Below are 13,885 nucleotides of genomic sequence, written 5' to 3'. Positions count from 1 at the left end.
AAACACTTCAATATCATTTCATTTAGTTTAAGAAATTATTTTCTGAGTTCACAGCCTCAGAAACTGAGAAGTATAATGGACTCATAACTTTACACATGTAACTGAATGATAGAAGCGTACATATCTTCACAGATTTAAGTTAATGATCCACACTGAATATAACACTGGGATTCTCACACTGCATATTATTGTGAAATACAGAAAGCAAACAAATGACATATTACAAAAAAAAAAAAAAAAAAAAAAAAAAAATCTGGTATTTTAGTTCCTTATTAGTGCTTCTATTTGCTTGTTCTTGTAAGCTTTCCCTGCACATGTGACACTGCACAATGACGAGAAAAACTAAAACAAACAAACTTGGGGAAGAGTTTTTCCAGTTGGTATCTAAGTAATAATTGCATTGCTCTAAAGAGATTGGTAAGATATTTTCTTCACATTATCTTTTCACTTTAATTTAAAAAACATTCTATTTTTATTTGCAATTTCAAAGTCCTAAAAATGATGGGAAATGCTGGTTTCTGTGTGTTACTTTGTACCCTCTTAGTAGACAGGAAAATTATTTCCTTAAATTCTGCCTATAAAGCCATTTCAGATCTAGAACATTAATATATACAGAAAAGATGTCCAGTCTTTCATTACAGCACTCTCATAGGAAGGATTTTAAACATGACTATTAACCTGCTATTTTTATACTTCAGATACAGCAAATCAAAAACACAAAAACAATTCAATCTAGCTACCTTTACCTTACAAAGACTAGCTACTTAAAAGACAACTCATAAAAATACAGAGACCTGAGGGAAATACAGGCACCTAAATGCAGCACCACAAGCTACAGGCCCTTCACCTAACCGTATAGATTTGCATGAGCACTGTATTTCTGTAAAAGCAATTTATAGATCTGAGGTTGAAACAACCCCAAGTCCTATGTAGATTTAGACCTCAGGTCTCCCCAGCTGTCCCAGTGGAACATGCCCATCACTCAGCCAAGGCCACTGACCCTTTCATGTATTGGATTTTTTCATGGCTCAAGGATTCCTGCATTCCCTGATGCACAGCAGCCTCTCAGCTAGAAATGTTAGAAGCACCTACAATGGATTAAAACTGCAGCATTCACATGAGCTGTGATGATTACATCTCCTAGAGGCTAAGGACATTCAACCCAAACTGACAAATGCTATGCAAATACTCTAACCATTACCCTAACTTCTAAAGGCTTTGAGCTGCTGCCTTTTCCATCACTAGCTCCTTTTCTTCTCTTCCTTCCCAGCTCCTGAATACTCTAAAACAAAGTCAGCCAGACATCTCTGCCCAAGTGGTTAACTCAGGCAACTACACACAGAATTGGCTTTGTGCTGCAATCTTATCAGAAGCCAAGGATGCTCTATCACCCTTTCTGACTAGTTTAGTGATCATTTCAGCAGTTCCTGCTACAGACTCATTTGTCTAACTCCATACACACTAACAGTATGCTGCAGCACTAACACTGTACACATGGAGTATGAAATCCTAAATACATCAGAAGTAGTGATGGCAACTCCTGCAAGCATCTAATCTAACATTTCTGAAAAGGTAACATTTAAAGGAATGAAATTTGAACCTGCTAAATAGATTTTTACCCTTTTGGTACTCTGAGAACTTTTAAATCAAAATATCCATGACCTCTTTATGCTGCAAAAATTGTGCATATGAATGCAACACAGACACACAGTAAACGCTGTTGTATCTATGTTAGAGATTAACCTATGAAAATACACACTGGATTTAAATTTCTTTAAAAAAGAAACAAACTACTATGTTTTCTGTTATATTAGAATGATGATACACTTTCATTATTTTAAAAAACAGTAACAATAGGATGCTCTTTTAGTAATGATACTTTCAATGTGGCTTAGTTCTATACCTGGTAACCCTCCTTCAACTTTCCCAACTTGACTTCTCCCTGACAGTCATCCACCCCCCTCACCCTCACATTCCCTACTTGCTCAGCTGTGGCTGCAGAGCTGCTGTATGTTATCATCAGCCATCTGGTTTATCTCAGTTTACATCTTGTTTATATCTAGTTAACATATGCTACAACTGGTAACCTAGTTTAAGCTTATCTAGTTGCTTATTCTTGGCTGACTAGTTGCTCATCCTCTTGTTGCTTATCTGGGGACGGCAAGAGAACAGAATGCCTCTCCCCAAAGAAGTACGTTAATCTGTTGGGGATTTTCTTGCCTTACTCAGAAATTGAGTCTCACACCACTAAGATTCCTACTTCTTACTCATAGCTGGCTGAAATTGCTTAACGTATTCAGGACCAGAAAGAGGAAAAGGCTGGCAGACAGTAGGAATCAACCCACAGGCTCCATTTTCAGGAAGACAGGTTAAAATACAGCCGGTCTTTTTTGCTTTTCTGCAGTTATCTATGCAATCACAAAAGGTAACATCTTCATATTTAGCTGGGTATGAATGCACTGATAGTGTTCCATTCTATCTGAAAAGTATGAGGGGTAAAATTGAACACTTCATAATGACTTAATAACATGTTGTTTTTCTTCCTGTTCATGAAAACTAAGTAGAAGACTCCTGGATCCACTTCTGGTTTCAATGACAAAGAAAAACTCCCATGAATCCTGAGAACACAAGTCTTAGATTTGAAGCTGCCTTTTACGAAACCACATTTAAGATTTATTTAAAAAGTAGAGAATCAACCAGAAAAAAAAAAATGTATTGCCACTGCTTTCCAATTTTTCTTAAGTAAAATGTGATGAATAAAGTTACAATATTCCAATTTTAAAATGAAGTTCCAAATGTTCCATTTGAATTTTGCATGGGATCATTTGTGTCAGAAGCAAAATATTATGAAAGTAATTCACTGAATCATTTCCTGACATGCGCCCCATATATAATCTTCTAAGCCATTAATTAGATTGGAACTATTTATATGCTTACTCTGCTGGGTTACACAAAACCTCTTCTTTACATCTACTCTCAATGTACAAGAGTTGGGTCTCTCAGTCCTTTACAACTAATAACGTAACAGTTTTCCGCATAAATGAAAACTATTCAACAAAAATAATATTTCAAAACTGAAAACCTCCCCTGATTAAAGAAATCTAACAAAACAGTAGAGTAACCTTAAAATAGGCTCTTTTGAGTCTTATTTAGTGAATTCTTGAAAAATATTACAGTTTTCCAATTAGCAGATATCATATATACCTCCACATGCATGTATAGAGAGAAAAACACACTACTCAGTTTATAGTGCACAGAGAGAAAAGGTCTCCTGTTTTTTTTTTTTTGTTTTGTTTTGTTTTTTAATCTGTGCCTACAAGGAATACTCCATCAGTATTTCATCTTCCATTTTCCCATATTTCTAACTGAAAAGGCACAGCTGGCCTCATGCAGAACAGAGAGCAGAGAATCCTTGCTTCGCTGAGCTGCAGGTAATGTTGCAGAGTATGATTTGAAGCAAAACAGCAAGTAGGGTTAATGATTTGAATCCTGCTACTTTAGCACATATTTCATTTGAAGCATGCCAGAAACCTTCAATGAAATTGGACCAATTAGGTATTTCAGTACTACAACAGTTTTAAATTATCTGCTGAATGAAGATGGGATAAGTCATACTATGTGAATAAAAGTCACTGAGTAGACTATTTTACCAATGGGCAAAGTAACGACAGGTTTAAATGACTGGTTGAGACAACGTTTTAATTTGCTAAAAAGTTGTGGTCAGTGATCAACATTTGCCACTTTCGGTTAAAATGTATTGTTATGGTTCAACTGTGACTTCCATTTGTCCTTTCTTCTTTCAAGATACAAATACAATTTTTCAACTTTCGTGATGGTCAAATTCTGAAGATTCAGAATGGTATCACCAAGTTGATGCTTGTGTATTACAACAAAAAGTGTGCAAGGAGTACAACAGGTTATGAAATAAGAAATCCTCCCTAAACAGTACTAACTTTCCGGACAAACATTGTATGGGCACAACTATCTCATGTAGAACACACAGATATTATTTGTTCTGCCCCTTTCACAGACTGCCTGTAAGCAACTGGAGGGCTGTTCTGCCAATTTTGCTCAGGTAAAATAATGTGATATATTTCTAAGCATTCAAGCAATAGCATTTAAAGATATGACTCTTTCGAATTATTTTGTATAATCGTTTTTTGTTTGTTTGACAGGAAGAGGCATTCAGTCAAAGCTTCTGCAGCCTGAATGAAGTTTAGATCTTATATTCTATTTATTCTATTTTTACAATCAACAGACTGTGATTGTCCATAAAAATACTTAGAGAATCAAGAACATGAACAATGAAGAACGTGACAGATTTGTAGTAAGACTGCCTTCACACAATGAAGGGGAATGTCTTCTATGGAGACTGCAACATTAAACATATATATTTATGGATGCAGAAGATTCTAGTTTTTGCCCAGAGGTCTGTAGATCCATGTAGTATTAGACCTCATGTTAAAACTCTACTCTAATATCAGACCTCTCCTGGAGCGGCATCTGTCACCATCTCCAAAGACCTGATCTGACACCATAAAGATGCAATGCGAAATGTTATCTCGCTAGATCTGACCTGACACAGCTGTGTACAATTTTGACAGCACAGCATTGAGTAATTCCTACCACTGTTTTATACCATTCATGCCATCAAGTTCACATCTAAAAATACTTCAGATACTTTCCAAGAGCTGGAGCTAGCTCATGTAAACATTTTTTTCATGTTTATGCCTGTTTTTATCACAAATGACAAACGTCTCTATGAGTACTGCAGGAACACACCGGCAGCCCACAGCTGATTAAATCTCGGTAAGGAATGACAGAATCAGATAGAATCACAGGGGTTGGAAGGGCAGCAGATCACCTAGCCCAAGCCCCTTCTAAAGCAGGCTTCCTACAGTTCCACTTGCTGAGCACCACTGTGAAGTGCCTGGCAGCATCCATCTGATCTCCCACCCTTTTCAGAGCTTTTATTTAAAAATCCTTTACTTCTTTCATTAACACCCACTGCTCCCCAAAAAACTTGGACCCGCACCCAACAGCCATCTACATGGAATTCTGCTCACAAAAAAAAACCCAACACCATTATAAACGACAGTTCAGAGCCGTACCAGCTTTAGAAAAGAAGAAACGTTGATCCCAAAGGGCGAAGAAATTCAGACCGACAACGAGGCGGCTCTCCCTGCCCACCCCACGCCGCACTGACACGGCAGCGCTGAGCGCCAATTGAAGGCAGAGCACCGCAGCGACGCTGCCTGTAAGGCGGACGCTTTAGCGGCCACGTTACGATGTTGAACCTTTTGCCCCTCGCCCGCGTGGAATCCGCTGCCGAGCCGTGCTCCCCGCGGGCAAAAGCCCGAATGGCTCTGAACGGCCCAGCTCCGCACGGGCCGCGCCCCGCACAGCAGGGCAGGCGGTGCCGCCATTGCCACCCTAACACGCGAACAGACCCACCCGGCCCGGCCCCTTTCTGGAGAGGGCCTCGCCCCAGCCCCCCACGGCCGGCAGGCCGAGAAAGGCAGGGCGGCAAGGCGGCAACGCGCCCCAACGCCGGCGAGCCCCGCCCGCCGCTCCCCGGCCCCGCACCTTGGCTCCGCCTGCCGCCGCCGCTCTCCATCTTCACCCCCATGCTCTCGGGCGAGCCCAACTCTCGGCTCAAGGCGGCAACGGCTCTGCCTCCGCAGCAGCCGGGCGGGGCGGGGCGCTGAGTCTGGCACGGCGCGACGTGGCCTGGCCCGGCGGCCTCCGCTGTTGCCATGGTGCCGGGAGCGTCGCGCCAGGCGGGCGGGGCCGGGCCAGGCCGCGGCCTCGGGGACGGCTTCTCCCGCGCGCTGCTCACAGCGCGGGGTTTCCCCACAACAACCCCCGCCCCTGGGAAGCTGCGCTGTCGGGCGCCCTCAGTCCCTGGGCTCGGCCCTCTCCTGGGCCTGGCATCCGCATCGCGCCGCTCCCAGTTTTTCCACGTGCGGTGCCGTAACTCGTGTAACGTGAGCTGGATAAAGGTGAATCGCTGCTGGCAGAGGCGTCTTTAAGCAATGTGTTACACTCTGAAGTTTTGGTTCCTCGGTGGAATCCACAGCAATTATTCAAACCTGCTTGCAACCTGACTGAAAGTAAAAAAAAATAAAAATGGTGCAAGTGAGTGTTTTAAGCAAAATTACTCATGTTTTGTAGGAGAGAATGGCAAGTAGAGAAGCTGGAGTATTCCCAGTGTGTTGCAATGAAGAAATTCACTCTTTCAAAAGAGCGGTTCTTTAGAAATGAACCACAGCAGCAGATATTGAAAAGCAATATTTGATCGTATCGCTGATGTTTGTATTAACACTGATGTGTTTGTATTTAACTTTCTGAAGAAGTGGTAGGTTTGGTTTTACATAGTCGCTCCAGAAGTCATGTCTCCTATTTATCTCCATGGAAACTGCAACAGATGATACAAAGAACACAATAACACTTATAGAGCAAATTCTCAGCTACAGAACACCGTTTTTCAACGCAGTCAGCACCCTTAGCCATGCATTTTTGCCAGTGATGAACAAGATGCTTACTTCATCCTCATTCCAAATTCCCAGGAAGTCACAGAAGCAGACATAGTTATGCTGGATGAAACCTGAAGTATTGCTGTACACTTTGTGTGACTGTAGTGCTTACCAAATATTTCAGAAAACTTTTCAGTATTCAACTATTGAATGTTGGATGCATAGTTGAAGTTTGTTGTTTACCCCCTAGCTCCTGCTGGTCAGCCCATGGTTTCCCTTCAAAGCTGCTTTAGTAGATCTTTAATGATTTTTTATATTCCCATTTATGTTGTGTGAAGTACTCTTTGCATGTAGCCTTAGTTCTTGTGCTCCACATTATAGCGATCATTTTGACAGTCTAATACTGCTTTCTGTAAAATCATCTGTAATGATAATTGTTTTTAAGTTTGTCTGAGAGGAGTCAGGAAAGGAAATACAAGCCTCTTTGGATCCTCATTCCAACTCATCTTCCTGACTGTTTTTTATTAAGGTGTCTGCTTTTATGGTATGTCAACTTCCACCAACCATTAGGTCACAAAATAGCTTTTTTTTTTTTTTTTTTTTCCTAAAACAAATAATAGCACTTTTTCTTTCTCTCTTATATCTCTTTTGGTGTGAAGACAATGATATCATCATAATCATAGAATCATAGAATGGCCTGGGTTGAAAAAGACCACAGTGATCATCTAATTTCAATCCCCCTGCTATGTGCAGGGTCCCCAACCACTAGAACCGTCTGCCCAGAAGAGTGTCTGATAAATTGACTCCCCCATCAATAAAAATCCAGAAAGCCCTGAATCCAAATGCTCTTTCTCTTTCCCCTCCCCAAAACGGATTATTGATTGCATGCAAAATTAGAAATTAGGAGATAGGGCTTCAGGAAACCAGTTGCCTTAGTTGCTGTGTATCAGTGCTTAGACTTCTTTGTAATAATTCATATAGTTAAACCAGTAGATTGCCCCTAAGCAAGGGATTGTCTTAAAACGGTGTCAATTTCAAATACTTGATGATACTGCAGAGGAGGCTGAGTGCTTGAGATCTCACTGCTGTGTGTGACCTGGGCTCTAGTTGTAATGCTGTGTATTGACTTCAGCTACTGAAAATGTCTCTCATTTTTGTTTGTTTTGTTTTTGTTGTTTTCAAATGAGCTGCACATAGCAATATCTTTATACTTTTAGAATACTTTCTGTTTCATTGTTTGAATTCAGAATTTCACATTTTTGAATTCTCAGTGTATCATTCCTAACGCATAGTAGCTAGGCTGTTCTTTCTGACCTTAATGATGTATTTCTCATAGTGTCCTTCCCATTGTTCATATGTTTTTTCCACCATGTAGATAATTACAACTCCCAAATGTGAGTGAGTGTTTTTAGAAACATCATGACTGTTCCCCTGGTTTCTAGGCAACACTGAGGGAATGTAGCAATTTCCACTAGTTCCCCCTCAATCAGAAGCATCCTAGAAATACCCCAGCTCTGAAGTTTTTTTTTTTACCTCCAATAGCAACATATACCAGAGCTCTGTGTTTGTAATTGGTCTGACTCGCAATCTTTTGCCCTTTGGCTCTATTGGATCTCTAAGAGTGTATGTAGTTCATGTAATTAAAAGCTAACCCAGATATATTGCGATGTGCTCACACATTAACTCCTGCAACATGTACTAAATAAAAATAAGCCTTAAAAGAAATTTAATCAGTCGTGGATTTTGATCCATCATAGTAAGTTCAAAAATAAATGAAATGAATTGCTGCAAAGAACATATCATTGTCAAAGAAATAGCATATTGAAAGTTGTAAATTTTGTCCTCTGAACTGAAAAGAAGAAACACAGCACTAAATGTTGCTGGCTGTCTTTCTCAGGAGGGTATTTTCCCATTTTCCTTGAAACTTTAGAGCACAATGTGGTTTTAAAGTTTGCCTGCAATGGGGAGGATGGAAGCAGCAGGAAGAGTCACAGTGGAAGGTCTAGAAGATCACCTGTTCTTACCTGAGAAGGTAAGACTTGCAAATTACATCTATCCAGTTTATCATCTAATTAGATCTTACTGTTCTCTACAACCTCCTGAAAGGTTCTCTACAACCTAAAGATGTGCCAAGGGACATTCAGGTTTCCTGTGCTAACAGGAAAAAAATTATTCTCAGAAATAGTGGTAAAGCATTGGCATAGGCTGCCCAGGGAGGTAGTAGAGCATCATCCCTGGAGCTGTTCAGGAAATGGGTAGGTGTGACACTGAGGGACATGGCTTAGTGGCATGATGGCAATAGGTTGGTCACGGAGCTAGATGATCTTTGTGGTCTTTTCCAACTTTAATATTTCTATGATTTTGTGACCTGATGTAGAAACCTATTGTTCAGCATATTTATAGTTAATAGTATTTTGCAACAAAACAGCATTTTTAAGACCTGTGTAGTGTGTATTTTTGTGGAAGAAACAAATTTGTTAGAGAAAAGGGCATCAGAAAAAGGAAACAGTCCATAAGAAGCTTAGGAGCTTTTTTTCGCATGATTAGCACAGATCAGCCTGGTTTCCTCTGAAAAAGACTGCCTGTAAGGCAGCACCTCCAACAGTTGGCATTTCATTTGGGACAGAGATCAATTTGTAATGTCAGAATTCTACGTTTCTGGGATTTGTGTGTACCCTGAAGAACTGAAGTCTGCTTTTTTATTTTATTTTATTTTTTTGATAGTCTGCTTGTTTTAAGCCATTGATTTTTCCTTCATTCTCTGTTTTCCTTACAGCTGTCTATCTAAGTCTACATATGCAGGCAGAAGACATCCCCAAAACCAAATCTGCACACTGTGCTCATACAGAAAAGCCTAAATTCATCACACTGTGTACTTTGAGATAGAAATAAATTTTTTAGTTTTTCTTGAGATTCTTGCTCTCTCCATTTTGACATCAGTGCCCTGTTACAGTGCAGCTTTGTCATCTGCCTGTGCCTCAGCATGTACACCTTCCCAACACTGGCTGCTGCTCACAGCAGGCAGCTGCTGCCTTGCAGAAATCCCCAGCCTGCAATTTCAGACTCATTGCACTCATTCTTCTACAGTGGTCTAGAAAGAAAAATGTTTCCCTGAAACATCAGAGGAGGCAGTGCTTTCTGAACATATTTTAACAGACTCCCTGAGCAGGCTTTTTGCTCCTACCTGGGAAATTATTGTGTCAGGCAAAAGGTGTAGCCCTCCAAGAGCTGGTGCAAGGGCAAAATGGAAAGACTGAAGTAAAATCTAGAGTGTTTTTTAAAGCACATTTTTCTAGGATAAATTTTTGGTCTGCCTCTGTGCTACATGTTTTTTTGGTCATTTGGTCTTTAGAGTTGCTTAAAGTCATGTAGTCTTCACACATCATTGTTACTTTCAAAATGATAAGAGAGTTATGTATTCTGACAAGGCTGGAGACTCTTTACCTTTCTTCATGGCAGCATGTTTAGTTGTTTTGTTATTGTTGTATGGCAACAGATATTTTTGTAAAGGCTAGGGTCCCACTGGGAATGATGATGCAGAAACAATTAAGAGATGATCCATGTCTTAAAACTTGAAGTTTTTAATATGCTGTAATTCAGAATGCAGTAAGAGAGCTAGTTTAAAGTAAGAGAGAATGTGATAAAGAAGATGATTGAACTATAGCAATATGTAATGGCACAGTGTTAAGTTGCCATACTATTTGTCACTTTTAGAAGAAAAGGTCTCCCCTGCAGTATGAATAAGTACTACCAAAACTCCCTCAGGAAGCTGCTGTGCAGATGTACTCTGTACATCTATTCTTTCTCTTCAGTTTTATACAGTCATATCATGCATCTGCCCCGTGATACAAAAATATTTTTTCAATGTGACAGGGAAAAAACATATAAATTGTAGATGTTATTTTAGGCTGTAATGTAAAACCCAGTAGCTGGGGTGACTCAAGATCTGCTTGTATTTATTCTTACACAATGTCATTTTCTGTTTATCTACTGTTCCCATGAAAGTTTACAGATAAGAAGACTGTAAATGAAAAATAGCCCTTTTTTAGTGCTGACTGTTGAGAACTGTTCTTTTCTCATTATTTTATTTGAATGATTAGGTATTGAGAATACATACTGCAATAACTAAAGGTGTAATTGGAATTTGAAGAGAAAAAACTACATAAATGTCAAAACCGGTTGCCCAGAGCATAAGATATGTTTTATTTTCTAATGTTTTCTATTGTGTCATAAGGAAATACATACTCATAGTAATTAAGAGGAAAAGGTTGAAAACATATTTTTAATATTTCACTCAATAACAGAAAATTAGGACTCAAATTAGACAAATATAAATGACACAGCTCTATTAAGCTCAGTGAATAGACCAAGATGGATTGCTTATATCTACCCAGTCTACAGCAGGCAGACAGAAGAATGTCAATGCAGCATTTGTGTGGCCCATCTACCTTGTATACAGCCATTACAGAGTGCTCATACTTGCTTAGTATTATTGAATCTATGTACATGCTTGAACAAATGGGATCCTCTGTGCTCAAGAGAGTTCCTTTGGATATGATGAGGTCAAGAGGAGAAATTCTCAAGGGTGGCTTTAAAATTGCCTGCAAGACAAAATACAAATATACTCTAGTTTTCCACTGTAGTTTTGTATATATCTGCATGGTTTGTGGCATAAAATTTATCTAGAAATAGAAATTCCCAACTGGAATAGTTTAGGGGTTTATTTTGGATTTAGAAGGTACTGTAATGGCATTGCCTCTTTGTTTACGCATACTGGAAAATGAAGATGACAGACTGAGAAAATCTCTTGCATGCTGTGTTGCATAAGTAATAGCAATTTCTGTCACTTTAACCACTTGTAACTATGTGTGAAAGAAAGCAGTGGGCAAGAGAACAACAATAATCAAATTGGAGGATATGAAGTGTAACTCTTGCAATAAATTTTGTAAGAATATTTTTTTCCTGTGGAATCATTTTATTAATAGTAGGGGAAAAAAAAGAACAAAATAAAAACATTTTAGGAAGAAGAACAGTAAGTACTTCCTGTTACATTGTCTAAAACTTTCCTTCAGTTTAAAGTTATATTCCAAGGAAAAAATCTGCTACCTATTGAACTTGTGCATTGATACTGACATCATAAGACTTCAGGAAAGTCCACATTCTGATTGAGACAAAACCTGAATTTTAATGTTTCAGAACTTAGTATAATAGCACCTTCTTCCCCATAAACATGTTACATGCATTAGGAAAAAAAATAAGAGGAGTTCAGTTTGATGGATGTTTCACAGACCCAGGAGTCAGGATGCTCACAGTTTGTTTACAGTCTGTCAGTGACTTGTATGACCTTGTGTACACCCCGAGTCAGGTACCTAAGTAGGCTGCTGTCTAAATCACCTTAACATGATTCATAGCTTGTAGTAAAATGGAGACACTTGGTTAGCTCACTTGTCTCCATATTTGGAATGAGATTTCTGCACTGTACTTCTTATCTAGGAATATAAATGACATCTATTGTTTGAATAATAAATATCAAAACCACAGATTACAAGATGCGGGTGAGTACTAAACACAGAATATTTATTTTTAATCTTCCATCACAGAAAGCAGCAGGGTAAGGCTGACTTTTAATATTAAATGTGAATAGCATTGGCTGTTAAAAAGATAAAGTAATGGAATATAGAAATTCTGACTAGAAGGAGTTGAAATTATTGTGAGTAATCAAACCAATTGTAGAATACAGAAGTATAGGAAAATATAACCAGGATAGGGGTAAGTCTCATCTGCTATGATGGTTTCTTTAATAACAGGCAACAACATTGTATTAATATTTAATGAACTGCTCAGGCTCTGTCTTAAAAATTTTATGCTTTTATTTAAAAGTTTGCTCACATTTTACTCCGTAGGTGGGTAGAAACCTTTTAGATCATGCTAATCTCAATTCTAAATATTTTTTTTTGTTTCACCTTGAGCTTGGTAACTTAGTTGTGGCTAGCTGCGTTCCTTGGCCCCATGCAATTCTCTTTTATTCCTTTACTTTTTTCAGATCTCTGGAAGTTTCTGGAGTGACTTGTTGTGGGCTAATCTCTTTCTGTCTGAACAACAAGGGATCCAGTTAAAAAATATTAGCAGATTCTTTTCAATCCAGCAGAAGTTATGAGGAGGGAATTTCTGTTCACTTTGCTGGAGGTAAAGTTTGACTCTTAGTGGTGTTTGTTAATCATTTCTCTAAATCCAGACATTTAGATCTGAAGAGAAAGCAGTTTGAGACACAAGTTATTTGATTTTATAAAGAATAATGCAGGTTTTAAGTAGCCTCAGTTGTTCTTTGACCTAACAATGTTAGCAGTTTTTTTAGGTGGAATTAAATACTTGAGAAGAAATAGGTCACACTTAAAGCAAAGTTCTTCCTCAGAACAAAATGGGGGTGAATACAAACTGTGTCAGACTGTTGTCTTTTGAATGGCAGGTGTGAAGGTACATTTTTCTTGTTGCTCTGGAGTTGTCTGAGAAAGAAATGGTTCTTTCAGTAATTTTGGGATAACAACAAAAATCTTTGATTTAAGAAATCAGAAATTGGGGTGAGGATAGACCTATAAATTCTCCTTCTCTTTTGTGTGTAAGAAAAAATGATTGCTGTTTTGTTTGCTGAAAATTGATACACTATTCTTTTTGTGTGTGTGTGTGTTTCCCAACATATTTTTAATTTAAAGATTTCAGTGCCCATTTCTTTTGGATTTCAGTAAGTTTTGTGGATTACATTACTGGTAAAGAGTTTGTGTTTTCTATACTTCTGTGTTGTGGCTGTGGCAGCAATACTGATCTGACAAATTGCTTCTCCAAAATAGTGAAAATATATAGCTATATTAGTTTACAGTCTTAAGAGTCAGTTCCCATGGCAGCCTCTCCTTCTCTGAAGATGCCATGGGCTATCAGACTCTTGTGTATCCAGTGTTTGCAACAGTTGGATTTCCTCCTACTACTATGTAATAGGAAAATCAGAAACAACTGCAAACAAAAACAATTTAGCTGCTTTCTATTACTAACCCCTGATTAATGAATAATTAATATGGTCGTAGAAAACAAAGTAGGCCAAAAATAGATCTTTGTTTTAGTGACACAATTCCTCAAGCTAAACCTTAAATATATTCATTTTGTAAAATGTCATAAAAAGCAGCCATGTCCAAGAGAATTTTCACACACAATCCATCTACTTCTTGTATTTCAAATCTTACTGTTTTGTAAACATTTGTCGTAATAAAAAAAAAGGAAAAAATAAACTTATTTAAATATCCATCCAAACTCAGAGTAAAACAGATCTGAACTAAGCCCTATCTTCCTTACACGTCACAGCTCTGAAGCAGAAAAAGCATGTTCAAGAGTCAAATACTAAATACAATCTCTTTTCCTTT

At 38.6% G+C, this 13,885-nt stretch overlaps 1 protein-coding gene across 3 annotated transcripts in view; it reads right to left on the bottom strand.

Moving 5' to 3' along the window:
* The window catches only part of SPATA7 (spermatogenesis associated 7), a 35,487-nt gene extending 29,369 nt beyond the window's left edge, over positions 1–6,118 (bottom strand). For 2 of the 3 annotated variants that reach the window (XM_090141488.1, XM_031593121.2), the window contains exon 1: positions 5,587–6,118. In XM_090141488.1, the coding sequence (XP_089997614.1) occupies positions 5,587–5,758 (172 nt within the window). In that variant the 5' untranslated portion in view covers positions 5,759–6,118. Of the gene's footprint in view, positions 1–5,111; positions 5,559–5,586 lie in introns of those variants that run through there. The other variant, XM_031593122.2, reaches the window with a different exon arrangement.
* Between the last annotated feature and the right edge of the window lie 7,767 nt (positions 6,119–13,885).

Source organism: Phasianus colchicus, chromosome 5 (genome assembly GCF_987193195.1).
Source record: "Phasianus colchicus chromosome 5, bPhaCol1.hap1.1, whole genome shotgun sequence".
NCBI classification, from domain to species: domain Eukaryota; kingdom Metazoa; phylum Chordata; class Aves; order Galliformes; family Phasianidae; genus Phasianus; species Phasianus colchicus.
Note: the sequence above shows the minus strand (reverse complement) of the source record. Positions and strands in the feature narration are given on the sequence as shown.